The following is a 20,291-nucleotide window of genomic DNA, read 5'->3' as shown; positions in this document are numbered from 1 at the left end:
TCGGCTCCAGCACTCCCCGTGACCCTGGTGAGGATAAGTGGTGAAGAAAATGGATGGATGGATGGATGGATGGATGGATGGATGGATGGATGGATGGATGGATGGATGGAAGTTTCCTTATTGTTGCTGAGCAGACCGGGAGGGTTGTTACTTTGAGTGGTTAATAAAAGCTGCTGACATTGTGGAATATTGTCTGTTGACCCCTTCATGCACAAGTGTGTGTGTACGAATCCAAGCAACTTTACAAAAACCTGAAGAAAATTAAAAACATTATCGCAAATCATTCCATGAGGGTATTCCACCGATATGACAATTTGAAATTTTGGTACAGATTTGAAAAAAAATAAAATAAAATAAAAAAATCACGGAAGTTGATACACATGACTTGCCTCCACGGGCCACATAAAATCATGCGGCGGGCCGGATCTGCTCCCCCGGGCCATGAGTTTGACACCCGTGCCTGAAGGGTACAAAAGCCAAAGCTTTCCCATATTATGTAGATGCGCTGCTGGTTTGGCAACCCCGGGAGCTGCAAGACGATCATTGCTTGTGATGACTGTTCCATATTTCCATGCGCGTGCCACGTCCTGTGTTCTTCAAGTCAATTAAGTCTTTCTTTCATTGCGCCCCCCTCCTCCCCCACCCACATATCTTTGAACCAAACATCCTTTGTTGCTCCACTACGACGTCCGCATCCCCGTCACATGATAGCGCTACCCAGGTTCTAATCCTTTCCTCACCCTGATTCACATCCCCCGAGGTCCCCCCCCTCCCCCACACTGTGTCCCATGTGTATATATTTGAGGGGCGAGGAAGGGCGGCTACTTTTGCACGAGCCCCCGCGTAGATCATTGAGGCTAAATCTTCATGTGTCACTCCCCCCACCCTCCTCCTGGACAGGCTGACAGTGTCCCACCCCCCCCCCCTCTCCCCGCCAGACAGCAGGGATGTTTCCACTTCCCCTTATTCAGCCTCGTAACGCCGTCATTCACCGGCGAGGCCTCTCGGTCTCCGTTCGTCCGGGGGTTGAACAAAATTGCGCAAAATTGATATGCTCGCTGCTCTTTTGCGCGGCACCCAATTCGCTCTGCTCGGGCACACGCCGACTCCCTCGGGGGGGCGGAAAATTGTATTTCTTCAACGGCTTCTCGTTGCGGGAATTAAACAAACGCAGCTGGAGCAAAAATAAAAAAAGAGGCATTTATTTTTGAACTGCATATGACTTTATTTTTATGTTAATATTCAAACAAATGAAGGAAAATGCCAAATTTACAGTAGACAGAAGATCCACAAAGGCCCCAAATTCTCTGGATAACCAACAAATTGTCATGTCATGTCATTATCCAAGCTGCTTATCCCCACAAGGGTTACAAGAAAGCCAGAGCCTATCCCAGCTAGCTTGGGGCAAAAGACAGACTACACCCGGAACTGGTCCCCAGTCAGTCGCAGGGCAGATTTCGACACCATCACTGAGCGGGAATCGATCCCACGCTGCCCCGCACCGAAGGCAGGCGTGTGTACCACTACACACTTCCAACAGATTGTATGCCTTCTTATTTTTGTGACCCTCTTGAGGATGAGCGGCAAAAAAAAATGGATGGATGAATGTTGCGCTGATTTACCATTGACCAATCAATGTAGAGCAACTACCTTTTCTTATTTGGTACCATTTCCCTGCTATTGGTACCACGTTGCAAAACTTTGGCACTACTTTAGTCCACTTGAATGAAAAATGTGTAAAATTATTGGTGCCAGGGCCAAAATTGTCGGAGTTTCCTCAATGCCACGTTGGACGCTTTTATAGATTTTCATCTTTGACACACACAAAAAGTAAAGACCAATCAATGGACAGTTACTAACTTATGTTTTTGGAATGTGGAACACAAGAAATGTGTAACAGGTTTTTTTTTTTTTTTTAAATTAAGTTGATTGCCTCACATATACAGGATGTGACCATTGGTTGGCAACCAATCAATGGAGAGCATCTCCTGTAGCTCCTCCCATTTAGTCCCGTATGACGGGTGCCAAAAATTGGTCGTTAATTTAGCGCGCTTTCGAACAAACCAACATAGAAAACATATTTTTGAGGAATGTAAAAAACACACAATCTATGTTGACTACCATCATTTCCGGCCTATAAGATGCGACTTTTTTCACATGCTTTCATTTGTGCATTTTTAATAGCGGCCGCGAGGGGGCACTCTAGCAGAAAAGGTAAGAGTGAGACCGGTAGAATATATGTGCTGAAATTTTACCGTATGTTTTTTTTTTTAACCGGCCCTGTTAGCACTGCACTAGCGTTAGCGCTGTGCTAGTGTGTTGCTGCTGTGTTACTGCTGTGTCTCAGTGATTTTTACCGGTATGTTTTTTTTAACCGGCCCTGTTAGGAGCCGTGCTTGCGTTAGCACTGCGCTAGTGTTAGCGCCACGCTAGCATTAGCGCCACGCTAGCGTGTTGCTGCTGTGTTACTTCCGGTTTCAGTGATTTAGGTATGTTTTTTTTTTAACCAGCCCTGTTAGCGCTGTGCTACCATGTTGCTACTGTGTAGCTGTCGCAGCTGTTTTTTTTTTTTTTTTTTTTTTACCAGCCCTGTTCATACTACCGTGTTGTTGCTATGTTAAGCTAAGCTAAGGTATTAAAACATTGAAAACTCTTGATGTGTACCGTCTTTCTTTGTTTCAATGTGGGTTACGATGTGGGTACTTGCGGCTTTTACACAGGTGCGGCATATGTACTGTATGTACCAAATGGTATTTCCTTTACAAATGTACTGGGTGAGGCTTATAATCAGGTGCGCTCTGTCGGCCGGAAATTACGGTAATCAATTTACATCATCGAGCTCCTCCCGTTTGCTATCCTTGCCTTTTGTACAGAAATTAAAGGGTCCCCAAAAAGTGCTCCAGATCTTTTTTTTTTTTTTTTTTTGCGGTTCTTTACAATTGTTTTATGAAGAACTAACTCGTCTCTCCATGCACCCATGTGGGCCTAAATCCTTTCATTAATTCAAGGCCACTTTCTCTCACAGATCGCTGCATTATTAATGGCGCACTGTCACAACATCAGAGGATTATTTGCGGGTGCACAGTTTACATCCAAGATCAAAATGTAATCCTGGGGTCACGGGCACGTGGTCACGGGCTTGGAAGCGCGAGAAATGCCCTTTTTATTGTGTGGCTGCCGTAAAACTGGCAGGAAAAGCAACACATACGTAAACACGCGTTAGTTTTGTGTGTATAGCATGTTTGGAGGTGATCTTGTCCAATTAAAGTGGCTCCTCTCATTCCCTTTAAATGCTGTGTGCTCTCAGTCTCCGACATAGACATCGATGGAGGCAACGAATGAATGAACTTAACTGAATAAGTACCAAAACCAAATTTACAGCCCACAATGAGTTTAAAAAATAAACATAATTTATAAATATTTATTTTACCTCCCACAACAGTGTGCCATTAAATTAAATGTTAATCCAAAAATGGGGCGGCACGGTGGATCAGCTGGTTGGCCTCACAGTTCTGGGGACCCGGGTTCGATCCCGGCGCCGCCTGGGTGGAGTTTGCATGTTCTCCCTGCGTCTGCGTGGGTTTTCTTCCGGGCGCTCCGGTTTCCTCCCACATCCCCAAAACATGCAACATTAATCGGACACTCTAAATAAAGTGTGATTGTGAGTGCGGCTGTTTGTCTCCATGTGGCCTGCGTTCGGCTGGCGACCAGTTCAGGGTGTACCCCGCCTCCTGCCCGTTGACAGCTGGGATAGGCTCCAGCACTCCCCGCGACCCTCGTGAGGATAAGCGGCAAAGATAATGGAATGATGGATAATACTAAAATGACGTTGACAGAAGATTTTGCAGATTTTTTCTTTGCAGGGGGGAGGGGGGGGGGACTCTTGTGCTCCTGACACCACGTTTGTCTCCCTCTAGCGGCACGGGCGCGCACCGCGCCTCCCTCCCAACCCACCGGGGGGACAAGCGGGACCGCGCGGCTCTCCCTCCCGCTCGCTGTTCTTGGGTGTCAGTTTCTTCCTCGGCTCCTTCCCGAGCGGCCGGCGGCGCGCTGCCGGAGCAGATGTGAGCGTCCGAGTGCGCGACGAAACGGACCCCCCCCCTGCCCCCCCCTCCTGTGCGCGCACCAGGCTCGCCCTCCGCGGAAGGTAAGAGAGGCTGACACGTTTTTTTTTTTTTTTTTTTTTTTTTTTTTGGCAATTTGCAGCGGAAAAAGCCGGCAATGCTGAGAGCGTTGGAGGCGGATGGAGTGTTGTTTACATGTCCGGGACGGAGCCCGCACGCGATGCAGAATCCAGCGTGCTGATCTCTCACGCCACCAAATCAAATTGTCTTTTTTTTTTTTTTCTATGCTGTGGTGGTGCACGCAGCAGCTTGCGTGGTGGTGCTGACGATCCTTTGCGTGCTCTCGTGATAGTGACGCGTGTTACTATGCACGCATCACACCTTGCTTGAAAGTAGCCCGTCTCTGATTGGGCCACTTAGCATCTCATTAGCATGTAGCGCCACTAACGGCGATCGAAATGATGCACACCCTCTTCTTGTTGTGGGGGATCACGTGAGGGGAACAGTCGATGGCAGGATTGCAGGTGCAGGTGCAGGTGGAGGTGCACATGGGCGCGTCATGCACCCCTCCCTGCTGTGCTGTGTTTGGACTACATCCATGCAGAATCTCAACAGAACTCTGTTGCTTGCAATGAGTGGTTTTAACGCAAGAAAATGTGGATTATTGTCGACGTGGTGAGAGCAGTTTCTAATATTTGGACACTCATCTTGCTAGATAATGTCAGCACATTTTTAGAAACACGTGGAGATACACTTTCGGGGTCTCAGGTGACACAGTTGCTGTTTCGCTGCCGATCGCGGCTTTAGAAGTCAAATATTCGTGTTAACTTGCAAAGCTGCGAGTGAATGAACACGCAACTGGGCTACGCTATTATTAAATATGTTTCTTTTGTTTATGTCCAACCATATGTTTTTTACACGGCCAGAGCCAAAGTGACTTTTAGGCGAGAGACGGGGTACACCCTAAAATGGACGCCAGCCAATCGCAGGGCCCATTTTAGTCATGTTATGTATGTAAATGTAAACCTTTGGGGTACTTACTCCCACTTTGTCCCCCTCCCCTCCAAAAAAAAACCAAAAACAAAATGGTGGGCTAAATGTCAAGTCAAAGCAGTCAAAGTCAATCACTTCCCAGAAGTACCTCGTTGCTCATTGTTTATAAATATTATGAAACCGTCCACAGGACCGTATGTGACCTGAATGTCAGCGCTTTATGAATATTGCAAGTAGGACCGCTGCTAATGAATTGAACCCCTAAGCCCCGAGGACGGACCCTCTCCGTCCTGCTAGGTGAAGAATTTAGCTCTCCCCAAAGTAGGTTAAACTCCCTGCGTGCGAACATTTCTTTGAAGCTGAACTGCGTTGAATTTTGCAATAAGTTCGCCCGCCCGCCGACAATGCCGGCACGCAAGTCCGCCCGTGTGCTGGCTGCGGGCTCCTGATGCATTACGAAGACGCCGCTCTTCTCCTCCTCTTTTACTGTCACAACAAATGACTCAACACAAGCGATCTTTTTAAAGGCTCCCGCTGCATCTGTCTTGCGCTTGCATTCATCGAGCTTTGGCCACGAGGCTGACGTGGAAGGCTTTTCACTCTTCTCCCCTGCACTATAAACCTTTCTTTTTTTTTATTTTTCACTCAAAGGGACGCTGGGTTGTTGACATTTTCATATTACTTAGTAAGCAAAAGTGCGCAAAACAGAAATCTGGATGGTTTGCCGTACCCGATGAAGGCAGTTTTAGGTGACGAGGTGGCTTTGCTGATGTCCTTCTGATCCGTGGATGGTGCATCCCTCGGTTGTCGGTGTGATGATTATCCATCCATCCATTTTCTTAGCCGCTTATCCTCACAAGGGTCGCAGGCCGTGCCGGACCCTATCCCAGCTGTCAACCGGCAGGAGGCAGGGTACACCCAGAACTGGTTGCCAGATAATCACAGGGCACATCGAGACAAACAGTCTCAAGGTGTGACAGTTAACTGAATGGTAACATCGGCATCCGTTGCGGGAGCTCGTTTGACCTTTTAATCGTAAACACATCGTGGGATAAATTGAACAACAATTTTCTGGGGCATATTCAGCGGAGTGGAGAGAGACTGGTTCCTTCTTCAGAGGAATTGATATACAGCGGTATCTTGACTATTGAGCAACGCGGCAGTGCGTAGGACAGCAATCTGGATGTCTGCCACGCCAGACGAAGGCAGTTCTAGAGTCGTTTCAGGCGAGGAGCTGCTTTTCCAGATGCCCTTCTGATCCCCGGTTGGCGCATCCCTCAAATTCAATCCGCAGAGAAACAGACGAGTCGAGATTTTGCTTCTGTGATGTCTGACTGATGGGCAAAAGTGGCATCTGGCAGGCAGACTCGGTTGTTTTGAATGCTCCAGCCGGATCTCATTAACTAGAACAGTTGTGGAGATGGCGCACAACCCACCACTGACTTAAAAAATTGAGGAATATGCCGTCATATCGTGCTGCTTGTCAATCAACACCATGTCTTGACGTTAAGGTTATGCCTCGGGATTATACTCCACAATCTCCACTCCGTTTTCTTGCGGTCCACAGTCTCACCTTGGATAACAGTCGTCTCGTCGGTCGTAAATGGAGAGTAACCACTTGATCTTTAATCACCGTTGCTTGTCAGTGTTTGTGGTGTCTCGTTCTGAGCGGTGTGTTTAGTGCTGCGTGGTTTTCGTAGTCTTCAACTGACCGACATAAGGAGAGTCAAGCAATAGAAATAGAGTACCACTGCGGTTATTTACCTACTTGCCCGAGTTCCTGTTCCCCTTTTCTCTCTAAGAATTGCTCTTTAAATCAAGCGATATGTTCTGGTCTCACTCCGATTTTGTTTGGATTGGGGAGGATCGTGTTTGCGTTTCGGACCATATTTGTGGTAGACGTTGAATTGAGTTGTCAAAGCATTCAAATTGCGGGAGTCACGCTGCCGCCGACCAGTGCTCAACTGAGCGCGGAAAGCGCCGCTGATCCCGACCAGGGAGTAACGACGATGTCAAACTGCAGCTTGATTGCGCCAACTGTCCAGAACGCTTGCACAAATGTCTCCTTCGGTCCTTGCGCTTATGCCCCCCCCTCACTCCCATCCCCATCCAGCCTTTTTTCGTGTGTGTTGGCTCGGCAGTTGACAAATGAACAATCAATAGCGAGATGCACTAATGGTACAGTTGTGAGGCGGAGACACGACATGACGTCTTTGCCTGCAAACAAACAGACAGACAGACAAACCCGGACAGACAGAGCTCTTGTCTTTTCATGCCTGAGGAGGAGAAAGTCCCCGTTTGCGTTTCATCCCGGCCGCTGCTTGCTTTCTGCATGAACACAATGATGAATACTATGTGGTTAAGCCAGCCTTAAAAAGACCACCTAATTTATCGGAAGATGTTATCTTGCTAATTTTTATAGCAGAGCAAACTATTCTTTAGTGGAATATTTGACATTAACACCTCTTAGGATGTGCTGATTTTGCTATTGTGTTGTGTTTTTCCGTCTACTCTATTGGGGGGGTTGTCGCTTTAAATGCCAAATTTTATATGATTACTCATGGAGTCACACTGAGCCAAAGCTGCTCAACTCTAAACTGATTTAGCTCATCTTTAGTCTCATTCTTGAGCGTATGTTTCTATAAAGCTGAATAAATGTTTTTTTTTTGTTTTTTTTTGGTGTGGTACGGACAAAAAACACGAGTCCATTATGGGAAGTATTTGTAGTTTGGGACATGATACCTTAGCTGTTCTCATTCGAGCTATTTATAGGATTAAAGCAAGCTGCCGGACAAAAAATGTTTTGTAGTAGGCAAGACTAACATTGTAATGTCGTGCATACTCAGGTTGACATGCTTTAGCGAAAGAGCACTTTTGAAGTACTCAAGGACACATTGCAATACACGCAATCCGATGAATTAAAACCCTGCAAAGACAAATCAAACAGAAACAGAAACGAAAGAGCGAGCCAACCGCGTTGTAATGCGTCATTTCAGGCGAGGAACTGGTTTTCCGGATATCCTTCTGATCCCTGGGTGGTGCATCCTTTGAATTCAATCCGCAATCCGTGGTTAGGAATTGACCAGACATGTTTCAGGAGGTCAAATCCAAGCTTTTCTTCCATCCATCCATTTTCTGAGCCGCCTATCCTCACGAGGGTCGCGGGAGTGGTTGAGCCTATCCCTGCTATCATCGGGCAGGAGGCGGGGGACACCCTGAACCGGTTGTCAGACAATCGCAGGGCACACAGAGACAGACAACCATTCACAGGGGCACCGAGTGGCAATTTAGTGTCCAATTAATGTTGCCTGTTTTTGGGGATGTGGGAGGAAACCAGAGTACCCGAAGAAAACCCACGCAGGCACGGGGAGGACATGTGGGACCAGGATTTGAACCCCAGTCCTCAGAACTGTGAGGCCAACGTTCAATGTTCAGGTGCTGAGCAATCTTGATATGTTCTCTGGATAGGATTTTACATAATTGGGAATTTGGACTTTCTTAATGGAGAATCAAACAACTGATCAAGGCGTCAGATTTCATGTAGCACTATTTAGCCCGCTGTGTCTTCAGACACGACTCCCGTTTGCACAGTCACAGTCACTGTGTTCTCTACAAATGCGGAAAAGTCAAAGAAATGCTATTTTGGGCCACTGAAGATGAGATGTCACGCAATATTGTGCAACAGAAAACCAGTCACTGATTTCATCTGAGATTTCATCTGCTGTGTTGCAATGTGGCAAGCAGCCACACAAATGTTCTCAAGATGCATCTGCACATTTTTGTTTTGCACCCTTAAAATGTATAAATATCCACATCCACAAACATTGGCTTTTTAATATCAAGGGTGTCGAGAAGTCTCAATATGTTTCCTTTTTGTTTTTCTTGTTAATTGTTCTGACAAAATTCAGACAGACGTGAGGTCGTCAGAATTTGACAGCTTGAGTTTTGTAAGTTTTCACGGAATCCTCCCAATCCTCATCAATTGACATTGGAACACCGTTGCAAAATTGCTGCCTGCTGAAGTGTTTTGCTGTCCAGGACTGCAATGCAGTGCCTGTTTGGGAAAGCCGTCACCCTAAGTCTAACACATTGTGCACGTTTCTCGAAAAGGGATCTGTTCTTGACAAGCCATCCAATGGAAGGACTGCTTCTACCCTCCCATCATTCTTTCGAGCAGGTGTTTGTGCAAAGGAGGGTAAGGTCGACCTAGAAAGCTGCACTGGAACTTACTGAAGCATGAACAAGAGCTCGATTCATAGTTTGCTTCGGAGAGTGATGAATTCGGTCAAGACAACCTGGAGCTAAACCATCTCCAGACCGTGGAGATGATCGTGAACTTCAGGAGACGACCTCCCCTCGAGCTTTCCGACTGCCCTGTTGTCAACCAGTTCCTGGGAATTACAGTCTCAAAGGACCTGAAGTGGGAGGGCAACATCAACTCAATGCTGAAAAAGATCTTCTGATTTTCGATGGCTTGAAGCCGGCACAGGTAAAGCTTTATCAGTCAAAATTTTGTTAATGCAGAGTTCCAGTGCAGCCCACCTGAAAGATTCTCTGGCTCCTGCTCAAGGAGTTTGGCGTTTTCATCCGTGGCTGTAGAACAGATTGTGTTTTGAGAAACTGAGAGCAGTTCGGTGGATTTAAAGTTTCTCAACCTAAAACCGAAAGACGGCAGGGAGCTGCTCCAGTGTCATTTGGCCAGTCATAGGCAAGGGTTCTGGGATATGTTCGCTTCTTCAAAGCCTAACTTGTCAAATGCTGCTGGTCTCACATCTGTCCGAATTCTTATACTTTTCCTTTCGGCTTGTCCCGTTAGGGGTCACCACAGCGTGTCATCTTTTTCCATCTAAGCCTATCTCGTGCATCTTCCTCTCTCGCACCCACTGTCCTCATGTCCTCCCTCACAACCATCCAGAGCAATGGTGAGTGTAGTAAGGAAGTGAAGAAACGGGTCCGAGCAGGTTGGAACAGCTGGCGGAAGGTGTCTGGTGTGTTATGTGACAGAAGAGTCTCCGCTGGGATGAAGGGCAAAGTTTACAAAACAGTGGTGAGGTCGGCCATGATGTACGGATTAGAGACGGTGGCGCTGAAGAGTCAACAGGAAGCAGAACTGGAGGTGGCAGAAATGAAGATGTTGAGGTTCTCGCTCGGAGTGAGCAGGTTGGATAGGGTTAGAAATGAGCTCATTAGAGGGACAGCTAAAGTTGGATATTTTGGAGACAAGGTTAGCGAGAGAGAAGACTTTGATGGTTTGGACGTGTCCAGAAGTGAGAGAGTGAGTATTTTGGTAGAAGGGTGCTGGGGATGGAGCTCCCAGGCAAAAGAGCGAGAGGAAGACCCAAGGGAAGGTTGATGGATGTTGTGAGGGAGGAGATGATGATGATGCCTTGTATGTACTGTTGTGTAAAAACTGTTCAGTACCTTTTTCAAATTGACAATACCAACGTGGCTTGAGTTTGTCTTTTTAATCATAGAAAACTCATATGTCGACTTGTCATGTCAGAGGGGAAATGGAATCGGACCTTGTTTCGACAGTGAACAAACGTCAATAGCAATTAGTCTTTGCAAGCACCGTGCGTTGGGAAAAAGTGCCTTAGTCAAAGCTGTATGAATGATTAAAGGGTTAGACGTCATGTACATATAAAAAACATTATTTAGCCTCATTTCAAAGATTAGATCAACGCTGAATCCTTCAGCATTGATATTGTGACTAATCTGCTGCATTGTTTTCCAGTTAATCCCCTTCCATGTACGTTCATTGTGGGATTGCGGAAGCTTACCGTTTGTTCGGTTGCTCGGGCCGCTATCTTTTTGAGCGCCAGGGATAAGGAACAAGATGAATGGCGTTCCGAGCTGCCCAATTAGATAGAGAAGCCTCCTCGGGCCCGGGCCACTCCCTGGGCCTTTGAACGCGGCCTGTTGCTATGGCGCTAAGAGCATGTGTGGAACACGGGGGCACAAAACGTCTTGCTGCTTGATCAGCATTCAAGACTGCCGCGCATAATAACGCTTCCTATTATTTCTCATGTGTAGCAAACATGAACCCGTTTGTTTCACTGTAGCGATTCAGGACAGATGAGTCTTCTTGCTTTGAAAGCATCCGAAACTCGATTTGTGGAAAGACCAAAACCAGTCTCAGGGGATTCCGGGTCTAATCAGAAACATCCTTGGCGAAGAACACCCTCCTTTATACCGGCTGACCCCGAACCCTCAGGCGACGGATATTTATGTGTGAGAATTTACGGATGGAGGGCTGATGGAGGACGCGGCCCGAAAAGGCGAAGGTTTCATCCTTGCACGTGAAGCGCATAGCGAGGAGGCCGACCTCCTGGGAAGCTTCATTATACATTTCGGGGCGTTCTATTTTCCCTTTCTCCGGACAGCTGGACGGCTAAATTGTTTGTGGATCAATAGTTTAGCTTCCTCGTGGCCCAACAGAGTGAGTGAAGTGCATTTAAAGCACTGAAATCCCATTATGCTCGGCGGAGACGGGGAGCATGGCGCTAGAGGCCTCGGCAATTGCTGCTGCTATGCCCATTATTCCGTCTGCCTGTTGGTTTACCTGCATTGTTTCCCTCAGGACCACCCGGGGCACAAATTACGTTTCCTATCAAAGAGCTTTTCTTTCAATCATTCAAAGCCATTTGGTGAAAGACATTTAATCGCATTTCAAAAAAACAAGTTGATGGTGCATTGGCTGCTATTGCGATGGCGGCCACGTACAATGATCACGACTAATCGATAATGTTGGTGGGCAAGCTTGGGCGTCTTTTGATAGGACCATTTGTCTGTGCTATTATTGTTGTCTGAAGGTATTTGTAGTGTTTTTTTTCTTCCCACAATGGGCTCCAGAAGGAAATTTCCCTGGTATGTTGAAAGTAACAATAAGATATCAATCGTTCCATCAAGCTACCCATCCATTTATTTTCTATAACACCGTCCTCTTCAGGTTCAAGGGTGACCCTGAGCCTGTTTTAGCTGGCTTTGGTTACGAGATGGGCTACCATGGATCCTTCTGACCTGTCAATCACTCGTACAATAATAGCCAATCAGATAGCCACATTGTCTTAACCCCTCGCTTGACACACCCCTCTCGCCGTATTGTCCCACAAGCAATGCTGGTTGTCCATAGCGTGCGCTTGGAAAAGTTACTGTTACGAAGAAAATGGTCCTCTGATGCGCTTGGGGAACGTGCAATTCTGATGAAAGATATCCTGCTAGGTTACAAGGGGCCCGCTTGGTTCATTTTCCTTCATTTCCAAAGCCTAAAACACAGTTGACAAAGTGTCTACGATGGATTAAGGCTCGCGTAAAAGCGCACGTACAACTAAATGTGGTCAATAACAACAACACAAGGCTGCATGTTCGAAGGTAAGCGAGGGAGAAGCATCTTCTCTGAGTTGGATTGAATTATAATCGGTGCTTTATACATTGCAGGAGAACAACTTTCACTTTGTTAGTGTATCACTGACCTCTTGAATGAAGTGTGTAATGTTTTATGCTGAAAAGTCGGGTTAGTGATACGTAAACGCACGATGTCATGCAAGAGAAATGTCTATTTGCCCACATCGGACTTTTAAGACAGAGAACTGGGTTCGATTACGAGCCAAGTCAAATGAATCCACCCACTCACTTATAAAGACTACAATGATATTATTGGTGATCGTTCCACTACTTTATCCTGTTGGATTTCAATATGAAGTTTGTGACACTTCAAACTTTTTTGCATCAGTTGCCAATGTTTCGCTGTAACTCTGACTTTGCGTCCTGCTCCGTTCAAAATCTTAATTCCGTGTACATATCCTTGCGTGAAACAGTCGAGAGCACTCTGTAGAACTCTCTTGTACAAGTTTGACGCATTTGGCCAAAAACATACCCCAATATTATCTGGAATACGTGATAGAGAATCCATTTCAAGCATGTTCTGTTCAATCGCCATTTTGAAAGCCTGTGGGACATGGCTAAGGGGGCGGAGCTTAACGTCACCATCAGAAAGATCCATTTCATCTGTTCATGGGCCAGTCACATTTTACACTTTTGTCAGCACACAATTAACCTTTTCCAAGGGGAAATTAAATATCAGATTGAATACTTTGAGCATGAAGTTTCGTGTCAAGGCTAAAAAATAAACATGTTCACATTCAAATATAGATTGCAACAGTCGGAATGTGGATTAACGCTGATATTTATGCATTGTAACTGTAAAAAAAAAAAAAAAGGCAAGTTTTAAAAAGTAGTATTGTCAGTATACATGCAATACTAATAACTAATACATTTTTGGGATTTTAAAGTAATCCTGAATAAAACTTAGCTCCCTTAACCCCCTTTACCTGCCTGTCAAGGCAGCAAATTAATGCACTCATTGATGGTTACCAAGGTGGTGTTTTAAGATGGGACTGCATCAGGGATCCGCTCTGAGCCCCTTCCTGTTTGTGGTAGTAATGAATAAGCTGGCAGGTGAGGTTAGACTGGAATCCCCTTGGACCATGATGTTCACAGATAATATTGTGATCTGCAGTGAAAACGGGGAGCAGGTGGAGGAACAATTAGAAAGATGGAGACATGCACTGGAAAGGAGAGGAATGAAAATTGGCCGATGTAAAACAGAATATATGTGCGTGAATGAGAGGGGCGGAGAAGGAAGAGTGAATCTCCAGGGAGAAGAGTTAGGGAGAGTAGAGGACTTCAAATACTTGGGGTCAACAGTACAAAGCAATGGAGAATGTGGTAAGGAAGTGAAGTAATGGGTCCAAGCGGGGTGGATCAGTTGGCGGAAGGTGTCTGGTGTTCTATGTGACAGAAGAGTCTCCGCTAAGATGAAGGGCAAAGTTTATGTACGGATTAGGGACGGTGGCCCTGAAGAAACGACAGGAATCAGAACTGGAGGTAGCAGAAATGAAGATGCTGAGGTTCTCGTCCGGAGTGACCAGGTTGGATAGGATTCGAAATGAGCTCATTAGAGGGACAGCCAAAGTTGGATGTTTTGGAGACAAGGTTAGAGAGAGAGCAGACTTCGATGGTTTGGACATGTCCAGAGGCGAGAGAGTCAGTATATTGGTAGAAGGGTGCTGGGAATGGAGCTGCCAGGCAAAAGAACGAGAGGAAGACCAAACAAAAGGTTGATGGATGTTGTGAGGGAGGACATGAGGACAGTTGCTGTTCGATGGGAAAAGATGACACGCTGTGGCGACCCGTAACGGGACAAGCCGAAAGAAAAAGAAGTAGAAGATTGATGGTTACCAATAATTTTAATCTGGCATTCCAACATTGCTCAAAGATGTAACTTGATTGGATAAAAATAAGTCTGACGCCGACATAAAATCCAGTTGCACCAGGACAACATTATCGACAAAACTTGACATCTCCTTCCTGCTACCTTAAGTAGAGTGTGCAGACTTTTTATTTATTAAATCATTCACAATGCGCTTTAATTCCTGGAGCTTCACTTAAGGGATCGATCTAAAGTTACAGTGCTGTGTCATGCTGATTGTTAACTAACGCTGCCCGTTATGACTCAGCCCCGATTCCAATTTTTTTTTTCTCCCTCATTGTGGCTCACTGGCTCTGTCAAAAAGGGTAAACATTGAAAGAGAATTTGCGGGGGTGGGAATGGAACAAAACATTTGGAGCTTTTCCTTCATTCCTTCAATCTGTGTGACCGCAAATAAAAGCCGGGCCGGTGCGAGCTCGGTGCCGAGGGCAGCCGCCGTCCTTTCCTGGCGCCGACGCTATGCCGTATTTGTTTTGCTGGTCAGCCTCCGTGCTTCTGGCCCTTCGGACCGATCTTGAGCAAAAAGAGCGTTACTGTGGCCTTTATTAAGCATTCGGTGTGGGCGAGTGAGACAAACCGGTTGGGTTTCCCTTTGGATTTCCTCAAAGGATCTCAAATGAACGCTTTTGCTGCATGTCTAATGGTTGCTTGCAAAGGAGAAAGCATAAGTAGCCCTCTTGATTGAGGCTCGTCTTTGTACCGGGCCTCGCTCTTCAACTGGCAGGTCAACGCGACGCTGTTTAGTTTGCGTGACGCTGTCGCCCGTGATGTAACCACCTGCGTCATGTTTTCGGGACAATACATCAGCGCTAACAGCTTCTGACAAACTATCCCTAAAAATGCCCCCGCGCAAGACTTCATATTATCATCCGCTGTGTCATCCTTCAGCACGGAAAACTGCAGCATTACCACGGACTCTGGCTGACTTGTTCATGTGTCTTGCCGACTAATTGCGCTCCAGTGTTTATTTTCCCCTCTTGGCTCTCGATTCCTATCTGCAGGAGCTTTTGTTGCAATCTGCTAATTCACGCCGGTGACATTACAGCCACGCGGTTTTACTTAGCAACAGCGCATTTTGCCCCTGAGAAGAGGGCTCCATGAAAAGCAGCAAACGGTGTGTTCTTGATGATCTTGCTTTTATGTAGTCGTTTGAGTTTCAAGCGGGCCAGCGGATGAAAAGTGGGTTAGTTTGTTGAGTGTTGGGGTTAGGGTGAGGGCGTTAGGGTTAAAATAACTCTCGTTCTCTCTCTCACTCCCCCAGTCCCCCCCAACATACTCTCTTGCCCTCTCTCTGAAAGACAAAAACATCATGCTAAACGTTGAGGGTTACCGTAATTTCCGACCTATAAGACGCAACTTTTTTCCACACGCTTTCAACCCTGCGGTTTGTGCGGTGATGCGGCTAATTTGTGCATTTTTTTTCCCAACAGCTGCAAGGGGGCACTCGAGCAGAAAAGGTAAGAGTGAGACCGGTGGAATATATGTGCCGAGGAAGTGACTTTTACCGGTCTGGCCCTGTTAACACTGCACTAGCTTGTTACTGCCATGTCTCAGTGATTTTTTTTTTATTTTTTTTTTACCAGTATGTTTTTTTTTTTTAACTGGCCCTGTTAGCGCGGTGCTAGTGCTAGTGTCAGCGCGGCTGCGCTAGCGTTAAACCAGGCGTCAGCAGCCTTTTTGAGGCTGAGGGCTACTTCGTGAGCACCGAGCGTATGAAGGGCTACGTTACACGTACATAAAATATTTTTTGTTTTAATTTGCTGTCGTAAATGACATTACAGGTATTTTAAAATTTTAATTCACGTAAGCAAGTCAGATTCAGAATTTAAAACATAAATAATAGAAACAATTTGTGGCCTACCGTATTTGTAGAGCATACCTCGCGGGCACCTTATATGGTCCTCGCGGGCTACCATTCGCCCGTGGGCACCGTGTTGGTGACCCCTGCGTGAAACTCTCTGTGTACCGTCTTTTTTTCGTAACTATCTCGTGTTTCAATGTGAGCACTTGCGGCTTTTACACAGCTGCGACGTATGTATGTACCAAACGGTATTTCCTTTACAAATGTACTGGGTGAGGCTTATAACCAGGTGCGCTCTGTAGACCGGGAATTACGGTATATTGTTAAGGTTAGGTTTAAATTAGCACCTTTGTTAGATTTCATTTAGAAATATTTGAAATCAAATAAAAGATAAGAAACGCTTCATAAATTTGCGTGTTATTGTCCTTCTCATTACTGGCGGTCCACGCTAGAGGAGTAGTTAGTCACTTGCATGCAAGACAAAAATCATCTCTCACAGAGTCTGAAAACGTTCTGATCAGTGACTATGAGATTGAATAAATGACACAAGCAAACATGTTCCCCATTCCTGACACTTCCTTCGGGTACACCCGCATAATCGAATGAGGTCCAGCGCAAGAGTTACATAGATATAATAATGCTAATTTCAGAGACAATAATCTAACATTATGGTAATTTTTAAGTCCAGCTAAGGTGTTAGCGGGATTACACAAAGCCTACTTAACCAGGCTTGGAGGATGGGCCCACGAAGAACCCGCTCAATTTGGATGCAGCTCAGCCTTAATGTGTGCATTTCTCCCCATTCGTTAACATTGTAGCATCGGGAATTTTTTCAAAATTTCTGCATGTTCTCAGAGAATAATGTATAAATCCTCAAGACTAATTTAGGCATATTCTAAAGAAGGTGTGCTGATCCAGATTGGGATTTTTCTGGCTTTGACGTTTTTGCCATTTTAGTGCTGTAAAAGCAAAATAAATCTGACAATTAATTAATAATGTCAAGAGAGACCAAAACTTGGCCTCGAAATGTGTCGGTGTCGCACTGGCCGCTGTCGCCAGCTGGATTAGTTCGTGAAGAACCTCCACTGGCAGGGAGCGCTGCAAACGGCATCCAGAGGTGAATCCGCCTCGGACCCTCGCGCACACGCATGCTGTCTCTTCGATGGACTTGCGTTATCAGCAGCGCACAGCTCCACTTGTGCAGGGCAACAAACACACAAACTGGTCCCAGACAGAATGAAGTCCTCAGCGCCGCACATCAACACATAGAGCAGTTTTCACAAAGACACAAAAACACGCACATATGAATACACAATAGATAGAAGGGAGAGTGGGGGGGGGATCGGGGACACCATGCTTCAGCTAATTCCCCTGTTACCGAGGACAACAACAACTGTGAAAGGGCGGTTAATGCTTGCTAGTGCTTCACCAAAGCTGGACCTTTCATGGATTGTACCAAAGCAATAATTTTGACTTTAAAGTGGCCTTTAATATTATGAACATGTTTTGGAATTAATTTAAAAGGGGGAAAAAAATGTGTATTCTTATTGCTTTTATAGTGTGTGGTCAGCGATGTACTCGAGATGACCGACAAGATGGCAGAGGCAGCCAGGTGCCACAGGGTATCCGGGCTGCCAGAAAACAGTATGGGTGTGGTCAGTCATGCCCGTAGATATAAAGTTGCGAGTGTGTGTTCTGTTTAGAATTATGAGTGTACCCCTTTAAGAGCGGAGGGGGGGGGCGGCGGTGTCAGGTAAACTAGGAAGTAGAAGCAGGCTGAGCAGCAGCTCGTTGTTAGAGACCGTGAGCTTCCGTGTTAAAAAAAAAAAAAAAAAGACATCAGGCTGTGGTTCACTGCGCTGGATCGGTTTTCATGTGCGCTGAGAGTGTGTGACAAGTGCGCAATTGCGCAGTGGCGCAGCTTAGAAGGAACATTGGTCGAGACTGCACAAAATAAGCGACTTCTTTCAACATCTGTGTATTTCTACTCGTAACAAATTTTACGTGCGTGATCTTTCGTGCTCAACTGTGCAATTTGTGATTGCGATGACGTGCGGACGCGTGTAGGCCCGTCAAATCACAGTGACTGCGGTTGCACCGTTCCTCTAATGATTTGTAACGGGTCAGAGCCCAAAGCAGACGCAGACCTTTGTGGAATATGACAAGCCGACTTTATTTTACAAAGCAATAAATAAGAAAGAAAAACGGTCCAACCCAACGCCCTACAAAAGTTTAGGGCAGAGATCAAAAGTAACACGACTCGATGATTGGTACGTGTGCAGTAGTGCACTCTTATTTTGCCTCAGCTTCTTCACGACACGGTTTAATGAACAAATTTTTCATTGCCGGTGAGTAATGAGCACAGTTTCCGTTTTATTTAATATCTTTTAATCAAAAGGTTTGGGCTAGTGTTTCTGCTGACCTGACATGAATACACATGTCATCGCGTAAAAGCCGTGAGTCACTCCTGAGAGCGTAAAGCAGTCAGCGGAGCCACAGAGGAGGCTTTTATCTGGCGCACTTTCAATTCAAGAGGATGTGTCTGAGCCTTTAAACTGCTTAGCGCCCCAAAGTTGCGCCGCCGAAATGTCTGCGTGACAAATCTCTATCGGTAAAACCTTGGAAACGCATCAGCCTGTCAGCAGCGTCGCTTGATGTTAATCACGTCAACCTCGCGACTTGGTTATCATGACGTGTTGATTTTCCTGCCCCCAATGTGAAATTATTATTACGGTATCCTTCGGGGATCGTTCAGTCAGCTTGGATTGGTTTGTGAGTAAGTTATTGAAATTCCAAATGGGAAAAAAATCCATTTCTAGAACTTATTCGCTCCTCAACCTTAGCATTGCCAATGTGTACAACCTTGCATTTCTAGTTAATTAAGTTCTGCTGGACTGTTACTTTTTAATCTCTTCCAAAGAATCCAATGTATGTATTTAAAAAAAAAAAAAGGCAATTCAGGTCCTGCATTTCAGGAATCATATTCACCTCTGAGGGGCGCGGTGGGAAGCGTTGGCCTCACAGCTCTGAGGTCCCGGGTTCGGTCCCGGACTCACATGTGCGGAGTTTGCATGTTCTCCCCCATGCCTGCGTGGGTGTTCTCCGGGCACTCCGGTTTCTTCCCACATCCCAAAATTATGCAACATTAATTGGACACTCTAAATTGCCCCTAGGTGTGATTGTGAGTGCGACTGCTTGTCTCCATGTGCCCTGCAATTGGCTGGCAACCAGTTCAAGGTGTACCCCACCTGCTGTCCGTTGACAGCTGGGATAGGCTCCAGCACTCTTGTGAGGATAAGCGGCTAAGAAAATGCATGGATGGCTCTGATGCATATTTACCTTTTATTTATGAACTAATTATACTTGTACATCAGTTCCCATATATGGATGTATATCTCAAATGCTAATTTTCGGATTTGTAAAACAAGTATCCGCCTCTCTATATACTCCGTGGAGATAACCAGCGCATCAGGTTCATCACTGATTGGGTGACTTCAGTCAGCCATCAGCACAGTCCTCGGCGTCTCCTGCAGTTGAGAGCTTCCTGTCTGGCCGTGGACAATCAGTGACTTCCAGTCTTGCTCCCCGGTCGTTAGAGTCTCATTTGCTGAGGATGGAGAGTTTACCGGCTTCGTATGGAACATCTTCAAGCCTCACATATGCACAGCAACAGTCCCTGTTGAATTGGTCTTTGACAACACGAAACAGAAAAAAAATGAGCAGTGAGAGAAGTGAGGGGGCGGGATTTTTTGGTTTGTAAACATAAAGCCAAAAACGTGGAAATTTGAGTTCTTTAGATTATGTCTCTGTGGTACATGTTAAGAAATGGAATCCTGCCCCACAGGAGTGAGCGAACAGACTGGTGACCAGTTGTGTGCAGCTCTTCCTCAAGCTCTTCCTGATTGTTTGTTAAAAGAACACATTCTGTATTTGCCATCTTGATTCCAATAAAGAAGGGTACACCCACACCGATTTTGAAAATGTGAGGGTACCCCTCGCAGGTGGGCGCTAACCACACTGATACTGTTGTAGAGATGACCAACACAGCAAACGGCACACATGACGATATTCCTGCTGACAATTGAAAATTAGTATTAGGACTGACCTGCAGAGGCAGAATGTTGCCACACGCCGTCGGGACTGCGGTAAAAATGCAAAGAAA

The 20,291-nt window shown here is 46.0% G+C and overlaps 1 protein-coding gene across 6 annotated transcripts in view; it reads left to right on the top strand.

Moving 5' to 3' along the window:
• Window positions 1-2,135: 2,135 nt before the first annotated feature.
• cntn1a (contactin 1a) overlaps window positions 2,136-20,291 on the top strand; it is an 80,500-nt gene continuing 62,344 nt past the window's right edge. For 4 of the 6 annotated variants that reach the window (XM_061822833.1, XM_061822831.1, XM_061822830.1 and 1 more), the window contains exons 1-2: window positions 2,136-2,214; window positions 3,918-4,147. In XM_061822833.1, coding sequence (XP_061678817.1) covers window positions 2,142-2,214; window positions 3,918-4,147 — 303 coding nt within the window. In that variant the 5' untranslated portion in view covers window positions 2,136-2,141. Of the gene's footprint in view, window positions 2,215-3,917; window positions 4,148-4,493; window positions 4,740-20,291 lie in introns of those variants that run through there. The other 2 variants (XM_061822838.1, XM_061822834.1) reach the window with 2 other exon arrangements.

The sequence above is a fragment of the Syngnathoides biaculeatus genome, chromosome 6 (assembly GCF_019802595.1).
Source record: "Syngnathoides biaculeatus isolate LvHL_M chromosome 6, ASM1980259v1, whole genome shotgun sequence".
Taxonomy (NCBI): Eukaryota; Metazoa; Chordata; class Actinopteri; order Syngnathiformes; family Syngnathidae; genus Syngnathoides; species Syngnathoides biaculeatus.
Note: the sequence above shows the minus strand (reverse complement) of the source record. Positions and strands in the feature narration are given on the sequence as shown.